Source organism: Sander lucioperca, chromosome 13 (genome assembly GCF_008315115.2).
Source record: "Sander lucioperca isolate FBNREF2018 chromosome 13, SLUC_FBN_1.2, whole genome shotgun sequence".
Taxonomy (NCBI): domain Eukaryota; kingdom Metazoa; phylum Chordata; class Actinopteri; order Perciformes; family Percidae; genus Sander; species Sander lucioperca.
In genome coordinates this window covers 872,531-899,875 of record NC_050185.1, presented here as the reverse complement: position 1 = coordinate 899,875, position 27,345 = coordinate 872,531, and the positions used below count along the sequence as shown (strand labels likewise).

The 27,345-nt window shown below is 40.2% G+C and overlaps 3 protein-coding genes and 2 non-coding genes across 12 annotated transcripts in view; all 5 read right to left on the bottom strand.

The window, feature by feature from the left end:
- Window positions 1-4,577, bottom strand: part of jhy (junctional cadherin complex regulator) — a 28,167-nt gene extending 23,590 nt beyond the window's left edge. For all 5 annotated transcript variants that reach the window (XM_036008646.1, XM_031310676.1, XM_031310678.1 and 2 more), the window contains exon 1: window positions 4,093-4,577. In XM_036008646.1, the coding sequence (XP_035864539.1) occupies window positions 4,093-4,505 (413 nt within the window). In that variant the 5' untranslated portion in view covers window positions 4,506-4,577. The remainder of the gene's footprint in view (window positions 1-4,092) is intronic.
- Window positions 4,578-8,246: 3,669 nt separating this feature from the next.
- hspa8 (heat shock protein 8) lies at window positions 8,247-12,764 on the bottom strand. The gene is made up of 9 exons (XM_031310681.2): window positions 12,508-12,764; window positions 11,251-11,460; window positions 10,732-10,937; window positions 10,496-10,648; window positions 9,834-10,389; window positions 9,482-9,684; window positions 9,090-9,288; window positions 8,775-9,007; window positions 8,247-8,699 (listed from the first exon to the last, which is right to left on the bottom strand). The coding sequence occupies exons 2-9, from the start codon at window positions 11,453-11,455 to the stop codon at window positions 8,502-8,504; spliced, it is 1,953 nt and encodes a 650-aa protein (XP_031166541.1). The 5' UTR covers window positions 11,456-11,460; window positions 12,508-12,764; the 3' UTR covers window positions 8,247-8,501.
- On the bottom strand, window positions 9,357-9,449 carry LOC116058341. The gene has a single exon (XR_004107018.1). It is a non-coding gene; the product is annotated as a small nucleolar RNA SNORD14 (small nucleolar RNA).
- LOC116058340 lies at window positions 11,008-11,100 on the bottom strand. Its single transcript, XR_004107017.1, has one exon. It is a non-coding gene; the product is annotated as a small nucleolar RNA SNORD14 (small nucleolar RNA).
- A 1,220-nt stretch (window positions 12,765-13,984) lies between the features above and the next one.
- On the bottom strand, window positions 13,985-25,157 carry LOC116058074 (cytotoxic and regulatory T-cell molecule). 4 transcript variants are annotated; one of them, XM_031310682.1, is made up of 11 exons: window positions 25,080-25,157; window positions 23,652-23,798; window positions 23,353-23,505; window positions 23,047-23,166; window positions 21,504-21,659; window positions 20,054-20,335; window positions 16,634-16,681; window positions 16,395-16,457; window positions 16,064-16,210; window positions 15,853-15,954; window positions 13,985-14,360 (listed from the first exon to the last, which is right to left on the bottom strand). In XM_031310682.1, the coding sequence occupies exons 1-11, from the start codon at window positions 25,123-25,125 to the stop codon at window positions 14,185-14,187; spliced, it is 1,440 nt and encodes a 479-aa protein (XP_031166542.1). In that variant the 5' UTR covers window positions 25,126-25,157; the 3' UTR covers window positions 13,985-14,184. The 4 variants fall into 4 exon arrangements, with proteins under 4 accessions (XP_031166542.1, XP_031166544.1, XP_031166543.1 ...); XM_031310684.1 differs by having other exon boundaries at window positions 15,853-15,939; XM_031310683.1 differs by having other exon boundaries at window positions 23,658-23,798.
- Window positions 25,158-27,345: the final 2,188 nt, after the last annotated feature.

Sequence of the window (27,345 nt, the reverse complement as noted above, 5' to 3'; positions counted from 1 at the left end):
ATCAGTGGCCTCAGTCTGGGTGGCGGTAATGCACCTTAATGCTGGTTGCCACCCGCCATAACACAGAAAAAAGAAGCAACTAGTCAGTCCGTCCGACAGCACAGATGGCAGCGAGGCATAGGTTAATGGCAAGATAGGGAGAGAAAAAAAGGTCAGAAACTGACTGATTTAATAACAGAATGTAAATTGCTCTGATATTCTGCTTAAACAACATTTCTCTATTACAAAATGATACTATAAGATATTTTGCAGCAGGTTCCCTCCAATCTTCAGTAGCTAGCAACTCTGAAACCACAGATCCCAATTGAATCCTCTCGAACGGGCTTCACTATTGGTTTACCCCGTCGAAGCATCGCCTTTGCACCCTGAGACAGATCTTTACACTCACTAGCAATACACAAGTTCACGCGCCAAATCCCGGGTGGCGCCATAACTCTACACAAATGCACTTAATTTCCGCCGGAAGTGTTTTGCGCAGCGTCTGCCGGTGTAAATACAGCGATTTTGATGCTAGCTTGGGAACACGGTTCTACTGGAGATGGTGTTACTCTCCCCCACCCGAATTAACACAGTCTGACGAGAAAGAGGCAAACTCCATACCCAGTGAAAGTCGGTATGGACGACCGGGGCTCCAAGAGGCGTTTATTTCCATGATCGTGTGTTTAAATAACTCAACATACATATCCATTATAAGATTAACTGGAACCTGCAGTAAGAGATTGTGGGCGTAACAAGCTCGCTGACCGCGCTCTCACTCACACACAGCGGCCATTTAGCAGGAAGAGTTAATTCATTGTTATATCCTCTTTGTCACTGCGATATCAGTGCTTTGTCGGCACAACGGAGCTAGCTAGCAAAACAAACCCAGCCCGCCAGAACAGAAGTGGATTGCATCGACGGGAGGAGTTTAGGATGTAGAGCGGAAACGGCTCAAAAACTTGTGTATACATTATGAATACCAGTGCACCCGCTGCTCCTCTCTTTTTGAAACTCAACAGGTGTAGAACAGGGGCCAGCTGGGCCTGTAGTTAGAGGGCTATGCAGGCACTACAACTGGAGTCCCATCTAGTAACTCTATTTCTAGTTTTTACGTGCTACTCCTTCTAAACGTGCTTCGCTATTGGTAGCCACCGAAGGCGAAGGCCATTAGAGATGTGATGTACTCCCAGCTGGGCCCACAACTGATCGCAAACAATTCAGACTCAACCGCTGACGGAAAACATCAAGTGGTCAGGAAACAAAGGGCGTCCCTGAATGACAATTTGCATAGTGCATTCTGATATGTCAAGTGTGTTTTTTATCCATATTCTCATTTGCGACATTGGCTTCCATTTCTTCCACACAGACAAAAGAGGTGAAACCTTCGCATGCGCCACACATTGTGAGTTGTATTTCTTTGCGCCCTCTGTTTAAGCTTTATTTAAAAAAGAAATTAGCAAAAACAACAACATTAAGCTGACTTACATGTGAGTATTGCTTAGCTGTTGTTTTAGACCAATGGACAGCGCTGTGTGTTGTGTGTAGGGGCAGTGAAGGCTGGTTGGTGGAAGAGATTTCCACCAACCAGTATATATAATGAAAATAATGAGTTACAAAATGGAGAGAAATATTAAATTGGAAATTAGAACGGACGAAAATGGTATAACTACTTATTTTGCGCAAAACATGTCAGCTCTCAATCGTGCGTAAAGGCTGTTTTATGCGAATGTGATTTAACAATCTAAGGTCATGGCGTGACGCAGGTGTGTTTAGGGCGTGTCCAAATCCACTTTTGCTAGTTTGACGGTGGAAAAAAAGGGTCCGGGTGCATGGTTCTAAAGGGTTGTACTTAGTGTCTTCATTAATCAGAGGTGTGTTTTGGGCAAAAACATGCAATAAACCAATCAGAGATCATCTCCCATTCCCTTTAAAAGCCAGGCGCGTTTGGACCTTGGAGCATTGCTATTATGATTTGCACCGTAATATATTTATTTTTAATCTTCTGCATGTTTGTGTGCTGCTGCCCTGTGTGTGTAACAAGCATAGGAGCATTTTACTAATGCGCTGTTAAAATAACAATGAAATGCTGCGTTACTGACTTTAGACCAGGTTTTTGCCTCAAGATAGCAATACGCCCAGAATACACCTGAACACACCTCCCTGTAAGACCAGCACGCCCATGGGCACAAAGATGGGTGCAGGTGCACTTGTTATTTAACGGGAAATTGGACGGGAAATTGACAACTGCGTCAGTCTTAAACTAGCAAAGACACTTGCGTCGGGCTTTGCACTGTGCTGGGTGCAGGATAGGATCCTCAATGTCACTATTTAGTTCCTATCAATAACCACAAAAACATTTCTTTAAGATAATAATTAACACATTTTTGTTAATGAACTAAACATAACTAAACCTATATTTATTTATTTTTACAGATGTTTATTGCCATTATTTCATTTCCTAAACATGACCAATTTTATTGGATTTTTAATGTGGGATCTAGTGTTTTCATGTTTTTATTAATCGAATTGCAACACATAAAATCTCACATTAAACATTAACCATGATGTTATACAACATGAGCCTGCAGTGGACACCTACACCAATACGGTACATTAAGTGTCAGCAAAAATACAAACGTATATTATATCTAGGCTTTCAGAACAATGCATTTATTATTTTGACTGTAACATATTGCACAGTACCCTCTACATTTAGGTCTAACGCAGCGCTTCTGAACAACAAAATGACTACAGACACGCAGGCTTCTTGGACCTTTTATATGGGACTAAAACCATTCAGAGAGGTGTTGTTGTGGCCCCGGTCTCAAAGGACTGCTGGAAGTTTTTCAAACCACCAGGTGTCACTGTCTTTGCTGCATTTGAAGTCCCAAAGCTTCAATTCTTTTTCGGAAAAAACAAAAAGAGAGCCCCAAAGCTTCACAAGGCTTCATCCTCCTCCCATCCCTAGTGCCAATACAACTTTATCAGAGTGTAATCAGTGTTTAGATTTGGGTTCTAATGCCAAAATCTAAAGCCACCGTGCTGGTTCCATAGACTTGCTCTTTCATTACCATACCAACACACATTGTAGTTTATTTTGACTGAAACAAACACACAAATCACATCTACACAATCGTGCTGCAGTAAATACCCACTATTGTACCATATTCACCCAACAAATGCACTATTTACTCCTGTTTATTAGACTACTGTTTGCTAAGAACTACTGTGCCCAGCTGTTTTCGGAAATTACTAAGCCTTTTTTTAAAATAAAGTATAAATTTGTAAATCATTTTAAAAAGTTGACGTCTTCACTAGGAACCAATGAGCCTCTAACACATGTTGATTTTGGGTCTTTTCATGGAGTTGGAAAAACGTTAAAATTATATACTGACACTCCAATCTTTTAACACAAGTCTAAATCCTTGTTTTACTGAAGTTCTAGTCTCGCTTTGCCAGACCTTCCTCTAAAGCGCGCTGGAGAAAGGTCTGGCTAGTCCACATAGCATTCTGGGATGGGAGGAAAACGTGCTCTGGTTTATTGGCATTTCTTTAAACCAATCATCTTCGGCGGTGCTAAGCACCGGCGAAAAGCCGCGGTGCCGCTGCAAAATAGGCTCGGAAGGAATTTGTTTTGGTGGAACGTGTACGTTTAAAAGTTGTGCAACAGAAAACTCAGATTGGACAGATAGTCTAGCTAGCTGTCTGGATTTACCCTGCAGAGATCTGAGGAGCAGTTAACCATAGTCCTCAGAAATCCACCGGAGTTTAGAATGTCAACACAATGGCCAAGGCAACGGATATCCGGCCTAAATGAGTGAAATCCGGCAGATTTTCCGGTGGCAACGGAGCAATCCTAAAAGTGTAACGTCAAGGATATAGCCTACTCAAGTTCTGACTTTGCATTAGTGATTTAGAAATGTACTCAGAACTCATGTTCTTACAGCCAAATATCATTATAAGGTGCTGTTACATGTGCAACAGAACACTCTTCTAACCACAAATAGCTGATGCTGGATGTGTAAATGCCCAGATGTTTCTTTAAATACCAACATTTAATCACAACACCCAATGAGTTGCACTTGCCTGACAAAGAGAAATGTAGTAACTCACCTCGTTCCTTCTCTTTCATCCATCTGTGTATCCAAATATTCAGTCTGTGACAGGGTGGGGTTCCTGTTGGCATGGGGGTGTGCTGCTACATCAAGGCTATCACAAACCTGAAGAGCTTCAGTTTCATCATCATTTGCATATTGATCCTCTCCATCTCCCTGCTGTAAGCTGTCAGCATTCTCCTTCTGAGGAAGAATGTATTTGTGTTGGTCATGGCACCCAGTAGGCATTTGTAGCTGCTGCTGCTGGTGGTAAGCTCTCTCCTGGGCCAAGCTCTCCGTGTCCGACTCCACAGAGTCCCACTGGTTGGCCAGAACCGCTGGTCTCGGAGAGGGAGGCCTCCCTTGCTCAGTCTTCAACACTTGAGCCATCTTCTCATGTTTGAGTCCCTCATCCATGTTAGTGTGCTTCATTAAGATCTGGTCATGTGTGGTATGTGGTTCTCAAAAGTGAATTGGAGAATGCTGCAGCAACACTGCAACCAACAAACAAACAAGATATCTTTATTGTACAAGATGAACACTAGGGGTGTGTGTGGGGGGGGGGGGAATTGATACTGCACAGTATCACAATATTTTCCGTGGCAATACTGTATCAATACACAGACGCCAAGTATCAATCTATTAATATGTGTTGGTCAGTTTTTCTGCTTGACAATCCCATTTCGCAGTCAGATGAACAAACAGAGAAATCTTTTTAGATAAAACAGATGTTGACAAAGTTTCCTTTTGGGGACATAATTAGAAATTGGGAAAAATGTGAAAATGAAAGAAAAGGTAAATTGCAATATATCGCAGAATATCGTATCGTGATGATATTGTATCATGAGGCCTCTGGTGATTCCCACCCCTAATGAACACCAGGCTGGAAAAGGAGCAGAGGTATGTTGAGTATTTATGTGTTTCTTTCACAGCTTTGAACTGCATATATCTGCCTGGGTAAAGTGCAGGTTTAGGATAGGATGCATCAAAAACATCATATTCCAGCATGCAGACCTGTATGTACTTTCATATCTTTGAATTCTTGAACCCTTTCTGACAACTCAAAAAAGTCTGAAACAACCCAAGCTCACAATATGCACTTGAATAAGTCACTGAATCCTTACGCTAAATGTGTCAGCATTGTCTCAACTAAAGTAACTGGCAGTCTTTTCATTTATCTTTTATACACCGTATAATGTTGCCAAAAAAACAAAGGTGAGCGATTCATATTTCTGAAATATTTAGTGTATATAATAGTATAGTCATTAACTTTCCTTTATTTTACCCAGGTTTCTAAATGCTCTACCAAAGCTGGAAACTAGCTGGAAATGGTCAGTCATTTTGACTTGTCACATAGTAAGTAAGTAAGTAAGTAAACTTTATTTATATAGCACCTATCACAGACAGAGTCACAAAGTGCTTTACATGCAGCAAGTTTAACAATTTAAAAAACATCATACAAACATAAAAACAATGATAGTTCAGTCAAGTGAAAGCTTGTCTGAATAGGAGTGTCTTCAGCTGTTTTGTAAAAGAAACGATAGAATCGGCCACACGCAGCGACGGGGGCAGGGCGTTCCACAGTCTGGGAGCAACTGCCTGAAAGGAGCGGTCTCCCCAAGTTTTAAGGCGGGTTTTAGGGACCATCAGGAGATTTTGACCTGAGGAACGAAGCGTGCGGAAAGAAGAGTAGGGGGTCAACAAGTCTGCGATATATTTAGGCGTCTGTCCATGTAGTGCTCTAAAAGTTAAAACTAAAATTTTATAATCAATTCTGTATTTTACTGGAAGCCAGTGGAGAGTAAACAAAATCGGGGTAATGTGTGCCCTTCTGTTTGTTCCTGTTAAAAGCCTGGCTGCTGCATTTTGCACCAATTGAAGACAGCTCAGAGAAAATTTATTAAAACAAGTAAAAAGAGAATTACAGTAATCTGACCGTGAAGAAATAAAAGCATGAATGATCATCTCCATGGTAACTTTGGGCAGTATTGTTCTCAATTTAGAGATATTTCTCAAATGATAAAAACAGTTTCTGACCGACTGTCTAGAATGACCATCCAAAGACATCGATTGGTCGAACAAAACACCAAGGTTTCTTAGGCTCAGCTGGAAGGAGGAGTCCAAGGAACAGAGGTGTAAGTTAGCTCAGGTATTACTAATAACATTAACCATGGCTCTGTTCTATTAAAGCAGAAGTCTTCAACGTTTTTAGGACAAGGACCCCTTAGCTGAAAGAGAGACAGAGTAGGGACCCCCAACTACTGTAAAAACACACACACACACACACACACACTTAACTGGGCCGGATGGATGAAAATAAATGGCTGTGAATCCTTAAGCTTTACTGTATGGCTACCTAAGCTTATCTCCAATGTGTGAATTTAAAAAAAAATTTCACAAATAGGCCAATTTATCTTTGCTATTAAAATGTTAGAATTATGTTTTTGTATTGGTGGCCCCCCTGCACTAACTCTGAGGACCCCCCTGTTGAATATCTCTCTATTAAAGGGTTCCAGTAAAGCCATTAACCTAACAAACTGTTGTATACCTAGGACTGGAACTGACACTTAAATGGATTGCAGCCAGGGTTCAAAATGTACTTTTTTGTCCACCAGCCAATAATGAATGTTCAAATTTTACTGGTCACTCGATTACCATTGTTTTTTGCCTGGTGAGTGAAGCAAATCTACCAGCCAACTGCATAGTTTACCAGCATTTGGCTGGAAGATGGTGCTAATTTTGAACCCTGATTGCAGCCATCATTAATGTTATTGAAGTGAAAGAAGAAATAGTTGTGTATTTTCCCTCCAATAAACCCCTCCAACTAAAGAAAAGGGGTAACGTAACTGTTGTTATAACGTTACCGTTTGTGAAGTGTAAATAGAACGGTAGCCTTGTCTGTCATCTTTTACCTTAACGATATTACCTAGTAAAAGTAAGTGATATGGCCGACACAGCGCTGTGGAGATAGGTCTGACAGTGGAGACTATGGTAAAGGTTAGTTTAAAAGCGATCTGTCAGCTAACGTTAGCTTAGCAGCTATCGTAACGTCATATTTGGCAAAACGACCATAGCGATGGGGTAAAAACAGAAGGAACATCAGTTTAAAACACTTAAACATATCAACGTCATGTATTTAACGTTATAGTACCAATGAAAAAACACTAAAATGTGCCGTGTTAATTAAACATTCAGGGGAAAAAAGTGAACTCGTTTAGATACTCACCTGTTTTCCTCTCAGTACTCCACAGCAATGTTACCATAGAAACGCCGACGCACACATGCTGCCTTTAAGTGCCCCTCGTAAAAGCTCCGACTTTTTTTAATACAAGAGTTCACACCATGAACATGATTCGTATGTGCTTATATTATATTATAATATAATCACATACGAATCCGAATCATGGATGTATGTGTTTTCGCGGCAGACATTTCGTCACCACCAGAAAAAGGTATAACTACAAATGAATGGCTCCGTTACATGTATGCCGTCAGGAAAGCATGCACAATACAAGTTCCCTGAAATGGAATCATTGACCTAGCCATTTATGTCTGCCGTGCATTCGTGTGATATTGGTTGATGTAACAGCCGTTTTGTGTTGGGATGTCAAATTAGACTGACCATTTTAAATACTTAGCATTCAAAGTCCCCCACTCGGCAATAATTTGAAGTATCACCCTCAGCATTTCACACTTGCTGCATGCGCCCAGTACCTCATCTTTGAAATACTGGGTCTGCATCGCAAAATACTGCAATTACTTAACAGAAGTTTGTTGCACTACGTCCGAAAGTGGTTTTACTTATGTTAGAGGGCTTCACATACCACTTTAGCTGAGATTGTCAAACTCGCTTTGACCAGCAGATGTCGCTATAGACTTGCAATTGCGATTTTCCTCACACCAGGTGGTTTATTTTCAGTCGCATGTACTATATTGCATGACTTGCATTATATTAGGTTACAGTAAAACACTTTACAGCTAGTAAGGTTCTAGTTCTATGTAGCAGTCCAGTGTTTCCATGTCAGTTTTACTTAAAGCCACTGGTCAAAAGCAAAGCAGCCATTATAGAAAACATTGTTGATCACATTCTAACATAAAAAGCTACTATGTGGTTCATTATCAGCATCTAACTGAAGGGCTCTGCAGAGCATAAAAGACAAATATTGTCAGGGAGAGGGTTAAGATTTTTTTATTGTCAAAGCAGTGACATCCCAGTATTCAAAACAATTGAGACATGTCTCCACATGAGAACTTACAGCTCAATTGTGCATACAACAAGTATTTCCCAGTCCCAAACCATGCAATAAGAGTAATCCCTGAACCCAGTTTTATTTTTTTTTTACACTCTTTAGCTTGTTGTAACTTGTGCTATAAGAGGGTTACTTTCTTGGAAAAAATGTCAGCGTAGCAGCTGAAGTGATGAATGTTTTAGTCGACCTCCTCAATGGTTGGTCCGGAGGATCCACCGCCAGGTGCAGCGCCACCAGCTCCAGGGAAGCCACCAGGCATGCCTTCTGGCATACCACCAGGCATGCCTCCAGCTGTCTGGTACAGTTTGGTGATGATGGGGTTGCACACCTTCTCCAGCTCCTTCTGTTGATGTTCATACTCCTCCCTCTCGGCAGTCTGCAAAAGATGACACATTAGTGTTCTGGCCTTTATCATGCCAAAAAAAAAAAGAAAACGATGTAAAAGATTTACCTGGTTCTTGTCCAGCCAGCTAATGACCTCGTTGCACTTCTCCAAAATCTTCGTCTTGTCATCATCACTGATCTTGCCAGCAAGCTTTTCATCCTCCACAGTCGACTTCATGTTGAAAGCATACGACTCCAGGCCGTTCTTAGCAGACACCTTGTCACGCTGGACGTCATCTTCAGCCTTGTACTTCTCAGCCTCCTGGACCATGCGCTCAATGTCCTCCTTGCTGAGTCGACCTGTGAACAAATTGCAAATAGTCAATATTTTGTCACAGTACATTTTGAGATTACATCTATATAGGAAAAAAAGTAAACTCACCCTTGTCATTGGTGATTGTGATCTTGTTCTCCTTGCCAGTGCTCTTGTCCACAGCAGAGACGTTCATGATGCCATTGGCATCAATATCAAATGTCACCTCGATCTGGGGAACACCACGGGGAGCAGGAGGGATGCCTGTCAGCTCAAACTTGCCCAGGAGGTTGTTGTCCCTGGTCATGGCACGCTCACCCTCATAGACCTGTTGAAGTACGCCCAGTTAAGCAGATGACTTTGAAACGATGTGTTTACAGTTCAGACAATTTTATTTCGCTCAGACATCCAAGGAAGGTCAGTGCCATCTTTGGTCTTGCGACCTCTGGTGGAAACTACGAATGGCAGGAATAAACGTCATCACTGCGAAATTGAGGCCGTTAAAATGAACGTTTGCTTACCTGGATGAGCACACCAGGCTGGTTGTCAGAGTAGGTGGTGAAGGTCTGAGTCTGCTTGGTAGGAATGGTGGTGTTTCGTTTGATCAGGACAGTCATGACACCTCCAGCAGTCTCGATACCCAGGGACAGAGGGGTGACATCCAGCAGCAGCAAGTCCTGGACATTCTCAGACTTGTCACCAGACAGAATGGCAGCCTGGACAGCTGTAAATACAAGCAACCAACATTTTAAGTTAGACACTCAGCTTAAGTTATCAAGGGCCATGACCTTCAGCTCCTACAGTTGTGCTGCTCACAATGCAAACTGAAGAGAATAAAGAAATGTGTGCATCCATCTGGCGCAAGACACTCACCAGCTCCGTAAGCCACAGCTTCATCTGGATTGATGCTCTTGTTGAGCTCCTTTCCATTGAAGAAATCCTGAAGCAGCTTCTGGATCTTGGGGATACGGGTTGAGCCACCGACCAACACGATGTCATGAATCTGCCCTTTATCCATCTTGGCGTCACGGAGTGACTTCTCCACGGGGTCCAAGGTGCCACGGAAGAGGTCCGCGTTGAGCTCCTCAAAACGAGCCCTGGTGATTGAGGTGTAGAAGTCAACTCCCTCGTACAGAGAGTCGATCTCAATGCTGGCCTGGGTGCTGGAAGACAGGGTGCGCTTTGCCCTCTCACAAGCGGTGCGCAGACGACGGACGGCTCTCTTGTTGTCACTGATGTCCTTCTTGTACTTGCGCTTGAACTCTGCGATGAAGTGGTTGACCATGCGGTTGTCAAAATCTTCCCCACCAAGATGAGTGTCTCCAGCAGTGGACTTGACCTCAAAGATGCCATCCTCGATGGTCAAGATGGACACATCAAAGGTGCCACCACCAAGATCAAAGATGAGGACGTTCCTTTCAGACCCAACCTGAAATTAAATTTGTGTTAACCTTTTCCAAAGCGGTCTGATGGACTACCTCAATTTGGTCAGACACTGTTTAATCATTTAAGTATTTTGTTCCAAGTTTCCTTACCTTCTTGTCCAACCCATAGGCGATGGCAGCAGCGGTTGGTTCATTGATGATACGCAGAACGTTGAGGCCAGAGATTGTGCCAGCATCTTTGGTGGCCTGGCGCTGGGAGTCATTGAAGTAGGCGGGTACCGTAACTACAGCATTGTTGACAGTCTAAAAGAGAAACAAGCCAAACATTAGCATAATTTACATCAAAGCTTGTCTTATTTTGTCCCGAGCTATGCCAAATTACATACTTTTCCGAGGTAGGCTTCAGCAATCTCCTTCATCTTTGTCAGCACCATAGATGAGATCTCCTCTGGGTAGAAGGACTTGGTCTCGCCCTTGTACTCGACCTGAACCTTGGGACGGGTGTTGTCATTGATTACATTAAATGGCCAGTGCTTCATATCCGACTGTACAACTGTGTCGTCAAACCTACGCCCAATAAGTCGTTTGGCATCTGTAAAACACAAAGGGAGCTTTTTAAAAACTGGGGAAAATATCTGTAATGTGAGCTTCCATAAAGAAGATCACTCAGACATCCAAGGAAGGAGTTGGGCCATCTTTGGTCTTTCAACCTCTGGTGGAAACTACGAATGGCAGGAAAATCGTCATCACAGTGAAAGTGCTTTACTAGGTAATTTACCATTTATATTTTTCAGTCTTGTCATTTTTGTCTCACGTTTAAAGACCACTAATAACACTAAAATGTGTTGCCGTTGGTCAGAAGAGTGACAAAGACTCACTATTCAATACAAAAAAAGTATTCTTACCAAAAACTGTGTTGGTGGGGTTCATGGCAACCTGATTCTTGGCTGCATCTCCGATCAGCCTCTCAGAATCTGTGAAGGCCACGTAGCTGGGTGTGGTCCTGTTGCCTTGGTCATTGGCAATGATTTCAACTTTGCCATGCTGGAACACACCAACACAGGAGTAGGTGGTCCCAAGATCAATGCCAACTGCTGGTCCCTTAGACATATTTCCTACAGAAATTAGAAAATAATTATTCATTATTCAGTGTGATATTACAGTTTGAAATTTGTGTCAGACAGAAACAGTTGACAGATCATAACACTAAAGTATAACTTCAAATTAGAATCGAATATGAAAGCTAATTATATTGAAGCTGTATACAAGTAATGAGTCATAGCATGACGTATACGGAAACAACCTTCAGTTGAGATAAATTCAAATAAATGCAAACCAAGAAACTTATTGCAGTAGAGCAGAGGTAAACCAGTTAAACTCAACTGAGGATTACATGAAGGATACAAACAACGACTCTGTGCCAAATGATTTAAGCAACCTAGTTGCCCAAAGGAAATGGTGGCTTAGGCATACCATTTTAAATAACAAAGAAGGGATTTATAAAATAGTCATTTCCATCTCTACGTTTAAATAAAAAGGGTGTTCTTGTGTTAATAAAGCCAAGGGCCACCAACTAGGCTGCAAAAGCTAGGGCAGAGCGCATGGCGCTAATTCTGGCCATGTGACAATGAGAAGTTAAGTTTGCCACAACAGCTACAGTTAAAACCGGGAATTGGGGATTAAATAAAGCATTTCTCTTTTAAAAATCCAAACAAGTAATTAAACTAAACTGGAAGAGCTTGATTATAACAGTTCGACTGAAGTGTAAGACAATTTAAGGCGCATGGCGATAAATTCTGAAAACTCAACCGGAAGTCTGTTCAGATTCTGGCTAGCTTGACAACGTTTGTTCGAGAACATTCTCGAACGTCTCAGAATCCCTACCCCCACCCTCCCCACTCCGCTAAGTAGCTAACGTTAGCTTCAGCTAAAACTCGACGTGAGCCTATACAAGCACATGAATTAGAATCTTCTACATCTTCTGCACTCAGCACCAGTAATTAAAAACCAAGAGTAAATAGCGTTACCGACAGTGAGTGAGCAAAACGCTAAGGCTAACGTTACCCAATTGAAGCAACCTAACGTTGCGAGGTGTGGGGAATGTGTACTAAAGAACATAACATAACATATTGTTGTGACTAATCGAAGTAGCTAGCACTTACCGAATTGTTGAACCAAAGATGAATTTAGATGTTGGGTTGGAATGGACAGTGGCGAGGCTGACTTGTCCTTGCCGGTATGAGGAGGGAAAGGGAGGACGGACTGTTCTCAGAGCTATATATATCACCGGCAAAGCAGCCAATCAGACGTCGAGTCTCTGAGTCTTTCCTCAACGGTCCACCAATGATGTTTTGATGACGCTAATAACGATCCCGCCTATTTCCTGTATTTCATAATCATTGTGAATCTTGTGAATGGCGGCCGCGTGGTTCAAGGCGATATCTTTGTCTGGTGATACGAGATGTAGTTAGACAAACGACCCTTTCATCAGAGATTGTATATCCATATGAAGTATTTATGTGTATAATTAGACAATAGAATTGTCTTATACTTCGATTCGAGAAGGTATGTAGAGGCCAGCAGGAGGGATTTAATCCTGTCATAGACCTCGGGGCGTGGCTAAACCGATGACATAAAATAAAAATGATACAGTCTATATGGGCAAAACCCATAGACAGTATATAAGAAAAACCGTATAGACCATGATGGATGTATTATATATACATTACGTATAGATCATTTTGCTTCCGGCAACCACCACAACGAATCAAATTACCTCTGCAAAAATACTGCTAAGTCAAGCCTCACCACAAACGTAGGCTACTGTAAATGAATTCACTTAATATTCATTATATTTCATCATATTTTCAAATAACACAAACATCTCTGTCCAACAGTATGACAAGTCACAAAAAGTCTTAACAACTGCAAACACTATCAGCAGTACATTCTGCACCACTGCAAACACTACCATCAGGGGCGTTGCACAACATTCTAGATCCTATACATTCTCTAACTGCCCTTTTCTATTACTGCATCCACAGCTACTCATTCTAGTATATTTGTATCCTGTATAGTATACTTAGTCCCCTTTTTCCCCCTGGTCTGACACCCCAGACTCCTGCCAATACAACAGACCACACTAGATGTAGTATACAGTATGCAGATTGCAATGCATCCAACAAAGAGCATAGTAATGTCATAATAACTGGATGCATTCAAATTAAACACTGACTTGCTACACACTGTGACACCAAACTGACCAATCAGTGATAAAAATATATATAACACTTGGTAGATATAGCCAATGAGGAGTTAGCTTTAGTTTAGCCCTCCTCTCCTCTTCCGCCTATCTGTAGGCTACAATCTCACTGATGTATGAAACTGCAAATCAGATTCATTTACTTTTCAGTAGTTTTCAGATTTATTTATTAATTATTCGAAGGTGCAGGAGTGCAGTTCCGGATCGTTCCAGCCCACTTTAACCCCTGGTGGTTACCTTATGGCTAGGCAGTGAGGTTAAAGATGTGTCTCTGGGTGCAGAGGCGGAGCCTCGATTGGGATAGCCCAAGCTACATTCAGTTATTACTATTTCCCTAAAACATCACTCATCCATGTTTTGAAAAAAAGATGCCATTGTGTTGTAGCAAAATAGAATTTATTGGTACATTCAAACACAAAATATACAGTATTTACACGGTACAATACAGTACTAGCAAGTTACATCATTATTTTATGTGTAAACATTAACTTTTTTTACAAGTGCGGTAAAAAAGCTAATCAGCTTAATCTGTGAGCATGATAACGGTGTAAATGACATTGCTGATCTGAATAGATTGTTACAGCTCTGTCTCCCTTATGTCACACTTGGCAGAAGTTTGTCCCGGGGTTTGAGGTGGAGACGTCTGCTCTTTGTTTTCACTCTCTGTGTCTGCCATCGCAGCTGGGTTTATCACCGAGGTTATCACAGCTGGTTTTTCAACTTCGTACCGTGTGAATGCCGTGTTAAAGAGCCCTGAGAGAGAGAGAGAGAGAGAGAGAGAGAGAGAATTTTAGCATTTTACAACCGGAGATTCATACAGAAACAGGTCACTGCCCTGTTGGTCTGTGGAAAGACAAGTGTGTCACCAGAGACTGAAGGCTTGAACTGCATAGCAAATTGAATTAGTCACTTGTTTACTGTCAAATAAAATGAATTCAGGAACAAAATTAATTAGCAGTCTAATAAGACTATTAGAATATACAAATGTATGTACAAAATACAGATACACATTGATGTGCATATACAGAAACCGTACTAAAAGAAGGGTTTACCAGAAGTTAACGTAAAATGTTTAATATATGTTTTATTGAATTCTGTTGAATTAAACTCATATTATCTGATTGGATTTCTTGGCCTCCTCATCTGGGTAAAAGTAACCTTTATTTCCTGACTGACTAGTGGAAAGCATGTGTCTTTTTCTCCCAAGGCTGCCAACATTCAGCAAACACTCTCCCAGCATGTTTTACTGAGCTTAATTCAATCCTATAGCTAAAAGTTGCATTCAATATTAATCACATTGAATTTCAACCCATAGCACAACCCTTCTACAGGTCCTATTTTAACGATCTAAGCACACGGCGTGAAGCACCTGGCACTGGTGTGTTTAGGGCGTGTCCAAATCCACTTTTGCTAGTTTGATGGCGGAAAGGGTTGTACTTAGTGTCTTCATTAATCTTAGTGTGAAAAAAACACAAAAAAAATAATCTTAAAAAAAACAAAATTCTACACTGGGTGCAGGGCTGATCCCTGACATTTACTGTAGACAAGGAAACAGCACCCTGATGTTAATGAAACATGGCCTTATTTTATCAGTAGATACACGGATCTGGTTTAAAAATATTTAGCTACAGTGGTCATGTTTACATGCACACATTAATGCATTGATTCTTCATACTGAGAGTTAGGTGAATGTCTAATTGTGTCCTTTAATTTATTTTGTTATCATCAGTTAGGTACCTTTTTTAGATTATGAAGTAATTTCTGACTAAAATATTGCTTATTTTGGGCGTAACATGCAATAAACCAATCAGAGATCATCTCCCATTCCCTTTAAAAGCCAGGTGCGTTTGGACCTTGGAGCATTGCTATTATAATGGCGGATTTGCACCGTAATATTTTTATTGGTAATCTTCTGCATGTGTGTGTGTGCTGCTGCGCGTCCCTGTGTGTAACAAGCATAGTGCGTGCACACTGTGCATAAACCTAGGCCCATTTTACTAATGTGCTGTTAAAATAACAATGAAATGCTGCTATTGACTTTAAATCAGGTTTTTGTTGGTCAATGGCGTGATCACTTCCCGCTGCTTCAAGATAGCAATACGCCCAGAATTCACCTCAACAATGTGTTCACAAAGCATGTCATGGGAACAAGAGGAATTTGAATGTTTGCAGTTGGATTACAGTCTCTGCTGACACAAATGTTTTTCAGTATATTTCTTCTGGCCACAGTGCTGAATCTGCTTACCTCTTCGCCTTTGTCCTTGGGAGTTCTTGTCTTCCTGGCTTGATTTTGATTTACTGCTATCAACTGATGGATCAGAGTCCTCATTCTCTGTAACAACAAAAACTGTCAAATGTTTTTTTTTTTTTAAATACTGTACATTTAAAAAATTTAAAATTTAAAAAAGTGCTTGCAACTTAACTACAAGATGCAGAAAATGGGAATATCTGCTTACCTCTCTTCCAGGTAATGTGCGCTCTCCTCAGCTTGATGGCAAAAAAAATCACCACCACCAGAAGACTGACGATCAGGCATGTAACCAGGAAGACCAGTAATGATGAACTTCTAGTTTCTATCTGCATCTTTGGGTCATTAAAGCTCCCTGGAATTAACAGAATGCTCGTAGTTAAGTTCAGCAAAGACTTCATCAATTTTACTGTATTTTAATCCTATGCATTTATACTATGTGTAAAAGCAAGTCTGTTATCTGACTGTTATCATTTTCATACCAGAGCAACAGAACTTTAGTCTCCACCATGCAGACACTAATGACAGTGTGAATGTACCTGTTGTGTTTCCCACTGTGCGATTATGGGATGTGATCGCCTCTGTTGTCTCAGATGTCCAGCCTTTAAGGAATTATGAAGATGAAAGGTGCAATCAATAACACAGACTAACATAAACTGCTGCAGCCTGTTTTCTAAATGGAACAACTCAATTGTGGTTGTTCAAAATCACCACTAGGTGGGATCAGACTGACATTTGTCAAGAATAGTTTGTCATATAATCTCACTGGATATCATACCTGTTGTGCTTGTTGCATTTATGGTGATGTCATTCCTCCTGGTTGAGCCTGATAATACAGAGAAATGAAGAATAAAGACTTTTTGATAAATAAGCCTCATGAGAAAATAGAATAGAATTTCTTTTAAGAAAATTATTTATGTAATGCATGAAGACGAGCAGATGGATAACTGAATTCCATTTAAGAAGAAACTGTAAGGTCCTGTGTAACTTTTAATGTCAAAATTCATTTATCTCTGACAAATGATCCTTGATGATGTGTTTAAAGTTGAAAACCTTGGGGTTGAAATATTTAAGAAAATGTAAACAGCATTTAGTTTGATCCCAGAAAGGCTCCTTAACTGCATGATGCCTCACGGTTCCATCCTCAGAATCAGTGGTGGAATGTGACTAAGTACATTTACTCCAGTACTGTACTTCAGTCCAAATGTTGAGGTATTTGTACTTTACTTGAGTCTTTTCTTTTCATGCAACTTTCTACTTCTACTCCGCTATGTTTCAGAGAGAAATATTGTACTTACTTAATTACTAGTTACTTTACACATTAAGATTTCTGCACACAAAACACATGTAGTTTGTTGTAGTTGATGTTTTATTATAACTTAAACTACCCGACAATATACAGGCCGACAGTTGCTGAAATGATTAGACCATTAAACACACAACTGTTTGGATCCTTTACACTTTCTACAATGTGAGGATTTTTCTGCATTAAGTACTTTTACTTTTAATACTTTAAGTACATTTCCCTGATGACACTTAGAAACTTTTACTGAAGTAACTTTTTCAATGCAGGACTTTTACTTGTAACAGAGTATTTTGACAGTGTGGTATTAGTACTTTTACTGAAGTAAAGGATCTGAATACTTCTTCCACCACTAATCAGAATGTATGAATACTGAGACTGAGTTTCACACTATACTCTGAGACTTCCGTCACAGGAAACAAATCTAGTATCACAACTATAGTGGTGGTTATGCATCTGTTTTAAATACACTGTGAAAGCTGAGATATATCTGTAGTTTCCATCTCACGGGCAGACTGCTATATATTGTACATGTGCTTTACAGAGAAATAAACAAGGGATGAGCATAGAGGAAAACCCATTTAAGGTTCATTAATCCACATTGTTATTTACGGTGTACTTTACTTTTTTAGATACTGTACATTTTAATAAATGAATGTAGACATTATTGTTATGTTTTATGAATACTTCTTTATGAGTCTTTGAGGTATGCCATAATTCACTATTTGATCTGATCGGACATGTATTCTGCCATGTAATCTCTTTGGTGTGATTTCTCCTGTTTCTATCAAACCGTTTCTTCATGTTCTGCATTACATCATCTAATGTGGAATATTTTGTCACTTAAAGTCCATGTGACATAAAAACCAGTATACAAATCTGTATGGCACACCCACCAAATTCCTCAAAAATCTGCAATATATCCAAAACTCAGCAGCCCGTCGACTCACTCACACATCCCTCCAGTCCTCCTATACTGGCTCCCACATTCCTCCTCCCTCACTGAGCTCCTGCCCCGTCATACTCCCACCCCAGCCTCACATCTTAGTTGTTTCCTTTTGTTTCTATGCGGTTTTGCAGCACCTTTTTAATATTTATCTCTAGTCGTTACTAGGGGAGGGGATCACCAGAGGCCTCACAATACTTATGTCCAGGGGCGCAACTACCCAGTGTCAGAGCGGTATGCAGCAACAATTTTGCTGCATACCCCAAAAAAAAAATAAAGTGTGCCAGACATCATCATGTCAGGCTTTAAATAATAAAGGTTTATTTTATTTATTATTATTATTATTTATTTATTTTAAAGTATATCAGCGACATGCCCGGTTTGTGACAATTTCTGGCAACCTAATCATCACCCCTGGTTGATGTGATTTGAGTAGTGAGTGGCTTTCCATCTCTGTCTGCACCATTTTTCCCCAAAAAAGACACAGTGAATAGGTTGGTTAACAGAACTTCACAGGAAGTTAGCATAAATATCTCTGGTTGTTGTTTCTGTTCCACGACATTTTGTATGTCATGTTTGGGGGGTGGGATGAAGAGATGGATGATTTTAGTAACAAGAGGGCTTTTCACCGGGGTGGAATAGCTGATCTCTTCACCGTAGAACAGCTGATCCACTTGTGCCTCTGTTTACCAGTGTCTACTGCTGGCTCCGAAAGGTCTTCGCCGCCTGAAAACCTGGCTCCGTAGTCCTATCACTCAGAGTAGACTTTCACACATGGCACTGCTTCACGTCCACAAAGACATTTTGGATGATCTGATATTCAGGGTCTCATGGCAGAGTTTATCAGCCGAACTCCAGAGCGCAAATCTACGTTTGGTGTACCGAAATCATCACACACGGTGTCTAATCTCTGTGTCTTTTTCCTGCCGCCATGCAAGCCCAGATGGTGGCCTATATTTAGCCTAGTATGATTGTGATTTATGTATGCCTATTAAGAAACAAAAAAAGAAACAAAAACTTTTTAGAATGGGTCACATACTTCGCTGTTCGTTATTCTGAGTTCGCTGTGCAGTACGTACCGTCAGCTCAGCTGTACTTCATGAAGGGGAGAGACAGAGGTAGAGTGGTCTGACATGCCATCTCCTTTTCCCTCTTTCTATTTCTATTGTTTAGCCCCAACAGCTGTTTTGCTTTGCTCTTTTTCCATAGACCACAACTTACTACTCGTACGCTCGTACCTGCTCACTCAGCCTCCCTCTTCTACAGTATGTCAACATTCTATGATGGAATCTTATGAGACAGGGCGCCTACTCTATCCTGTTAGTCCTCTAAAATGTTATATAATAACATTGAGGAAATGCAGAAATGATTTAGAAATGCACAACAGCAGCTACATATAGAAAATATATATTTTTTTTGTTGTTATTATTTTTACCATCGCTTTGGCACCCCCATGGTGCTGCGCCCCTATGCGCTGCATATAGCACATAGGCCTACTCACTTTTTGCGCCACTGCTTATGTCACGATATATAATCACGATACTTGTGTCACGATACAATATCGCGATATGATATGATTGCGATTTTAAACAAATTGCCATTACCTTTTTTCCATCTTCAAATTTTTTCCCAGTTTCTAATGATGTCCCAAAAAGGTCTTTGTCAACATGTGTTTTATCTAAAAAGATAAATGTCTCTGTTTGTTCATCTCACTTCAGTTTTATTGCTGCAAAATGGGATTGTCAAGCAGACAAACTGACCAACACATTTAAATAATAATAGAGCCATACTCGGCGTTTGTGTATCAATACAGTATTGCCACGGAAAATATCGTGATACTACTATGCTGTATTGACTTTTCCCCCCACTCCTAAAAGTGCCTTTGAGTACCTTTTAAAGCACTATATAAAATAAATGTATTATTATTACAAATGAAAAAAGTCACTCACCACTAGTGTTGAGCTGTGAGTCTGTGGATGTAACAGGGATCAGAGAAAGTCCAGTGGGTGCAGTGGCCGTCTTTGGCTCACTGGAGGAAAACAGCTGAGTGGAGGGAACAGTTGATAACTGTGGAGAGCTGTGTGATGAAGCCCTATCCACCTCTGTGGCTGGATGGTACACTGTTGTTCTCCCATGTCTGGACGAGCTGCTTGTTGTTGTCTGCCCCTCTGTTGACTCTCGAGGCTGGGTTATGGGTGATCTGGTCGTGGTTGTGCGCCGGGGCTTTGTAACTGTGACAGAGAGGGGGTTTACATTATTATTTAAAGTGCTCATATTATGCACATTTTCAGGATCATAATTGTATTTAGAGGTTGTACTAGAATAGGCTTATGTGGTTTAATTTTCAAAAAACACCATATTTTTGTTGTACTGCACATTGCTGCAGCTCCTCTTTTCACCCTGTGTGTTGAGATCTCTGTTTTAGCTCACTTCTGTTCCATCTTTGTTGGGAGTCGCACATGCGCAGTAGCTAGGTAAGGACTACTAGCCAGTCAGAAGCAGAGTATGAGGGCCCTGACAGTACCTAGGTAAGGACTACTAGCCAGTCAGAAGCAGAGTATGAGGGCGTGCCCTGACAGTACCTAGGTAAGGACTACTAGCCAGTCAGAAGCAGAGTATGAGGGCGTGCCCTGACAGTACCTAGGTAAGGACTACTAGCCAGTCAGAAGCAGAGTATGAGGGCGTGCCATGCTAGCAGCTAGGCGAGCATTATAACGTGTGTTCCAAAGTGACCACGTTTGTCTCTGAAGTAAAGGCTGGACTACAATAGAGCTGTTTGGAGCAGTTTGTGAACAGTGTTTTCTGTTGGAGATGGTAAGTCCCTTTGGGGTGGACTTTGGGCTCTTTCACTTTGTAAACCTATAACATGCACGAAAAAGATATATAACACAATAAAGGAAAGGGAAAAAGCCAAAAAGCATAATATGTGCACTTTAAGCAGAAAAAGCATTCAACTCATGGAAAATCAAATTGAAAATCCACGCGGACATTTAAACAATCTGCAAATCACACATGTTTTTTTTTTTTTCTTTTTCATATGAATACAGGAAACCAGACTATTTGCGACATACAGAAAGAGGAAATTGCATGAGGCCGTTTTGTGTTTTGTTTTTGGTTGGTCAAGTTTCACAGTCTGCAGTGCTGCGGACAGTGTCATGGAGTAACTAATGCGAAAAAACCCTCTCCAGTGCTTTCCCTGTTTTGTGACGACACACCTACGCTTTCATTGTTCCTCAAATATTACCCTTTATACAGAAGTACTTCTCAGTAAACACGTTTGGGAAAATGCAAGGGACATTTTTACTCAAATTGGAGCTGGGGGAGAGTGAGAGAGACAGAGATAATTAATTTAAAAAAAGAAAAAAAAAACTTCAAAATAAGGAAGTGAATTGTACTCACGATGTTGTTGAATTATGACAAAGTTCATCAGAGGTTTTGAGAGCAGCGCTGGATGGCGAACAAGGCATTTCACAGTGACTCTGTTCTTCACTGAGTGAAGCTGTAACATATCCATTGAGACATATTTTTTGTCTCCATGGTGGACCTGGGCGTGTGCTGTGGCATGGAACAGATGACATCAGTATCCATTTCTAAGCAGATGTACCAGCAGCATCAGTAGTCAAAGAAACTCAATCATAATACGACATTGCTGAGAACTCACAATTTACAGTGGTGCTTATAAGTTTATGAACCCATGCTAAAGTTGACTAAAAAGAGGAATGCCTAAATTAAGAAAATGAGGAAAAATCCAACCTTTAAGGACACCAATTTTCTTTGTGAATGAATAATGTATTGTAAATAAATAAATGTTCCTCCTGAAAATACAGGGGGCATAAAGGCTGTTTTATGGTTCTGTGGAGGCTCCACGCAGAGCTTTCGCCGTAGCCGGACATATGGTGAAGGGTATGTGATGATGTGGGGCTATTTTAATTCCAAAGGCCAAGGGAACTTTATCAGGATGCAAATTTCACCAAAATAAAATGAGTGGGTCTACATGTTTATCAAAGTGTTGAGTTTCCATCATTAAAGGACACAATAATTAAGCAATTTTAAAGGTTATGGCTGTCACATGGGCTTGAAATAACATCCGCCAACCCACTAACCCACCATAAGGGGGTAGAGATTACTGTAACTGTGGAAGGTAGTGTCATCAAGAGATGAGCCCACTCTGTGGTTGCTGAATCTAATTTTGATACGCCTACAAAAGGGCAATCGCAATGGCCAGTGCAAAGGGCTGTGTTCAAGGGAGTGTTCAAAAACAGTGAGTGCTCCAAGCATACCTGCTGTTTTTGTTCATCTATGCATTGCGCTAGGCACAAAACTATTGGATAAAATAAAAACGTAAAGGTCCCAATGCTTGTTTCATCTCTCTGAAACAGCTGGGCCAGTCACAGTGCTGTACAAAAACCATCTCATTAAAAAGAGCAGAGAGCACAAGATACAGCCCCACAAACAACAGCTAAAGATGGCAGGCGATGCGCCTTTCTGAGTCATGTTCATGTTACCTTCGATGCCTCACTTTGGTTCACCTCTTTTTTGCTATGTAGCTTTTGCCATTTATTCTAATTTATTGGAAAATTTCTGCTACAGGATATAAAATCCTCTATTCCAGACTCAAACAACACAAAAATCATATACACCAATTTGAAAGCACATTCATTTCATTACTCACATTCAATGAATGTCATGATTGAAAATGACTTACATTCCATAAATAAGTCACATAAATTACAAACCAGCTTTATAATTGTACATTAGGCTACATTTGTTGACAGACTAAATGTATACAACCTAAAAAAGTTAACTTAAGGGTAACATACAACTTCTTCTGGAAACTCGTTCCATGCTTCCTCTTTCCAGACATACATGTTCTGGGTTAAAGCTTTAAAGAATTTCCTCTTAAATCATAGCTATTATTACTATGATGTTATTAACAACTTACCAAGAATTTCAGGCCCACGATTCAATTTCCAGAAGATCTTGGGAGGATAGTGGTTCCCCTCAGCAGTGCATTTTATCACAAATTTTCCGTTATGCTTTGTTACTTCCATTTTGGGAAGGCCTTTAAAATAATGAACACCAGAGCATATGTTATAACATTATAATGAAATGCTCCTTAAATCATTAACACAATGGTCATGGCGAGTCACAGTGAAGGTTATAGCCCTTATAAGAAAAATCATTGTCAACGTCATATCATTGCTGGCTTAATAATAAAACAATCTGTCAACTGCAACATTATTCTCACCTAACACTGTCACCTCCACTTTCCTCACTGTTGTGTGATCATGATACTGAGAGCATGTGTAGTTTCCTCCGTCTTTGAAGGTGACATTGGAAATACTGATGCTGAATTCTGACTCCGACAGATTTGTGATGCGGTAGCGCTTGTCCTTTAAAGCTGGGAGCATGTGAGGGGAGGGAAAATATGTTTAACATCCTTCATTCAACAGTCTTAGAGATTCTTGCAATTTTTTTGCCCAAACATTTGACAATGTGTGTTACTGTTATACATGTGTTGTGCGATTGAAGCACAAAGTATGTCACCTTCACCTCGCTCGGCATTAAAGAACATGATATATCCTTCGGGGTTCTTCCAGTCGACATTGGTCTTGTGAGCATTAGTAAGCGGGCAGGTTAAGCTGAGTGTCTGACCTTTTATCACAGTCACACGCTGCTGGACCGCCAGTGAAACTGCAATCAAATAAATAGAAACATCAATTTCCTTGAAATTTGACACAGAGCACAATGTCAATTCCATGCCATACAGTTTGATAATACATGTAACATTTCATAAGATAACACCAATTCCAGGCAGCTATACCCTTCTACTCTTCACAAACGGTTGAGCAAACGTCTATTGGAATTATAATATGTTTCCCTCCCTCGCACACAGAGGTGTCCGAAGTTGAAACCCTGTTTCTCACAGTTTGACTCATCTAAGTGTGTGTGTGTGTGTGTGTGTGTGTGTGTGTGTGTGTGTGTGTGTGTGTGTGTGTGTATGTGTGTGTGTTTGTGTATGGAGGTGGTGTGACAGGAAAGAAAACTTAACCGTTCACCTACTGCAACTGCAAAAGAAACAACCCCCCTGTCACACATACAGTATAATGTATTTCTTATGTGACAGGAAGTAATGTGGTCAGTTCTTTCATGGTGAAAGAGAAAGTCGTGGCTGGAGAAATGTTGTAGGTTTTCTAACGGGGGCTTTTTCTTTCCTATGGGTGAGAATGACGAATTTTGTGCCCCCACGAAAACATTTGTGGGGGCATATTGAAACCAGCAGTGAGGGCAGTGGGCTTGAAGGATCACAGGTCATCTGGACTTTTTCACATGCGTGGGTTGTGTGTTAGATATTACAGAACTGTGACTGAACAAATGTATGAAATACACAGAAAAATACTTAGACACAAACTTCGTACTGTACGCCAACATGTTTTGGAGAGTTTTCTCTAAACTTTAGTGATTGGGTTTCAGACATTCTATTTTTTTTATTTGTAAAGCCTGATATAGAAAGAGCATTTCATTTCACAGGAAATATTATATGCAATTTAAAATATATGCATCACATGAGAACCGATAAACCGAGACATACAGTATATTCATATATAAACATGCATGCAAGAATGAAATGTCTAAAATAATTGAATAAAATGTAGTAAACTGAAATTAAATTGGTTGAGAATCCAAATGGGGATGCAATTTATCATAGGTGACTAAATCAAAAGCTTTACATGTAAAACATACCACATGCCTCAAAAAGCATGAGTTTTGAATTTTGCCCAAACTTTCCTCAATAAACCATTGAATTTTGCAATATCCGACACTGCCATCAAAAAGACCAGTATTGTATCTGTCATAGGCAAGTCCTCTTCCAGCCGCTTCATCAGCTGTTTTTAATGGTAAGATTCAGCTCATCTTCTCTACTTTTCCTAACAAAGTATGTCAGGCGACAAGTATTAAAAGTAAAGGACTCACCCTGTATGAGTAACACGAAGACGCTGAGCTGCAGCTTCACTTCCATCTCTGACACTCACTAACAATCACACTTCGACTCTGCCGCGCTTCCTCATCACTTGATCTTTTTGTACAGTACTGAGGGACCTTCCGTGACATCACAGCCATGTGGTTTCCACAGGTTCAAGAGATTCTCATGTGATACCAGTAAAAGTACAAGGTTAATAGTTCAGGATTTAAAATTATCAGTTACTGTTTCTGAAACTGAATGATAGGTATACTACCCAACAGTCATTTTTAGTGATTTCATGTAAAAGCAAAAACAAATCTTACCATTCAGTATCTTTAATTAACAATTTTCACAACAGAAATCTTCAAAACAAATTGCAGGTAGATTGTATTTCACACATGGTGGAGAGACATGATTGTTATTAGTTACGTATATTTGTGCTTTTTCTGCTAACACAAGTTAACTGTGTTTCCTGTGGTGTGTTGGGTTCCATCAGAGCTAAATGTTTAGATGAGTTTCAGGGTGCCTGGTTTAGATATAACGGAATACTTCAATTTGTATCAGAGAGCCTAACGGTCTCAATTACTGTAGATCAGCTCCAACTGTTCAGGAACAGGGGTAAAGGCCAAAGGAGGAACTTAGTCACCAACTGGTCCTCTTTAACTTCAGGCTGTAATTGTATGTCACTGAGATAAACTGCTTTGCACAGGTCTATGGTTGCCTTAGGAGAGGTCTACTTAGCAACACACCACCTGTGTGAAAGCATAGTTGTAAAGGCAAAAGCATGAATTCAGACAGAAACTGTTTAAAAGTATCTCGTAGTTGGGTCTACAACCTCAATTCCATGACAATTATCGGGCTAAGATGTTTTGATGATTGATTTAGACCTTTTAACAAAAAATATATAATTTTTTATAAAAGTTCCATAGAAGTCAAATCAATCATGAAAACATCTTAGCCAGAGAATGGTCACGGAATTGAGGTTCTAGCCCCAACTATCATATTGGGTCAAATTTCAGCCATGCTATCGGTATGGCAATGTCGGTCATGACATTTTGTACAGTCATGGTGCCCATGGCTAATCTGCTTTAACCTTCCATATACCACCCAACATAACAGACACAACCACAAAATTTGCCAAGGACCGTGTTCTGCTCACATAAGGTTGACCAGCAACTCAGACATAAAACTGCTTCAAATATATCAAAGTATATCCTGATTTTATGTTTTATTTTGTTGTGTTTGGACTCTGTAACTTAAACTGAAGAGCACATGCTTTTTTTTTTACCTCTTGAGTATTTACCTTAACACTAGAACAGATACAGATGTTTATCAGGACACATAAATCATTAGTAACTACATTTTTCCAAATCTTTGATATTTTTTGTTTGGGAAATAACAGTATGCTCTTATTGATCTCCCCAAGGGGTTACATTTAAGTTGTACTTTGGGATTGGCAAAATAACAAGGAAGTAAACCTTGAAATCTACATGTATTGTCTGAACTTTGGTATCATCTCATGGCATGTTAGGGTTTCTTAAGCCAATGTAGATTTTCAATTTAAAGCAACATTAGAGAACTTTTCCCACTTCGGTCCCCCTACAGGTTGGAAGTGGAATTATCCATTACATTACATGGTCCAGTTCATTCGAACTACAGATCCGCTACCTGATCTGGCAAACTTGTATAATGTAATGTACAACCAACCTATAGGGGGACCAAAGCGGGAAAAGGTCTCTACCATAGTGTTGTTTTAAAGCTAATTACATATCTGATAGAACATTTCTTTAATATGTCTGTCTGCCAATTGGAATTCAGTGTCATTATATCAAATAAGATACATACAGTGGTATGGTGTGTTTGTAATAGATGAAAAGTACTGCAACATGTCATGTAATGATGCTCATGCAGCAGCACTGTACAGCTGTAGTGACAGAAGAGTCAGGTTACCAGGTGATGAGACATTCAGAACATGACATGATTATATCTTTACAAAACTCTTGTAGTTTAAATATAAAGCCAAGATGTACTCTAACAGAATTATTACATGGTATGTGATACACCTTATAATAATATACAACAACATATGATTCAGTTCAGATAAAATATTGCTGTAGTTGATGTACCAATAAGGAAGTAGTGGAAGATGAATGCACCTAAATTCAGTTTACCACTTCCTTATTTGTGAAACAGACCTTGACCAGCTTTGTATGCTGACATGATCAAATGTGATTTATGATGGGATTTTGGGACAATATGATATGAATATATCGTTGG

Excerpts from the sequence above, each read along its gene's own strand:
- LOC116058074 (XM_031310682.1), bottom strand. The coding sequence starts at position 25,125 with ATGGAAGTGAAGCTGCAGCTCAGCGTCTTCGTGTTACTCATACAGG. Across the intron at positions 23,167-23,352 it reads AGTGGAGGTGACAGTGTTAG|GCCTTCCCAAAATGGAAGTA; the intron begins GTGAGAATAATG and ends ATTATTTTAAAG. Across the intron at positions 16,458-16,633 it reads AAATGCAACAAGCACAACAG|GCTGGACATCTGAGACAACA; the intron begins GTATGATATCCA and ends AATTCCTTAAAG.
- hspa8 (XM_031310681.2), bottom strand. The coding sequence starts at position 11,455 with ATGTCTAAGGGACCAGCAGTTGGCATTGATCTTGGGACCACCTACTCC. Across the intron at positions 9,289-9,481 it reads AGCCTGGTGTGCTCATCCAG|GTCTATGAGGGTGAGCGTGC; the intron begins GTAAGCAAACGT and ends GTACTTCAACAG. Across the intron at positions 9,008-9,089 it reads CACAATCACCAATGACAAGG|GTCGACTCAGCAAGGAGGAC; the intron begins GTGAGTTTACTT and ends ATTTGTTCACAG.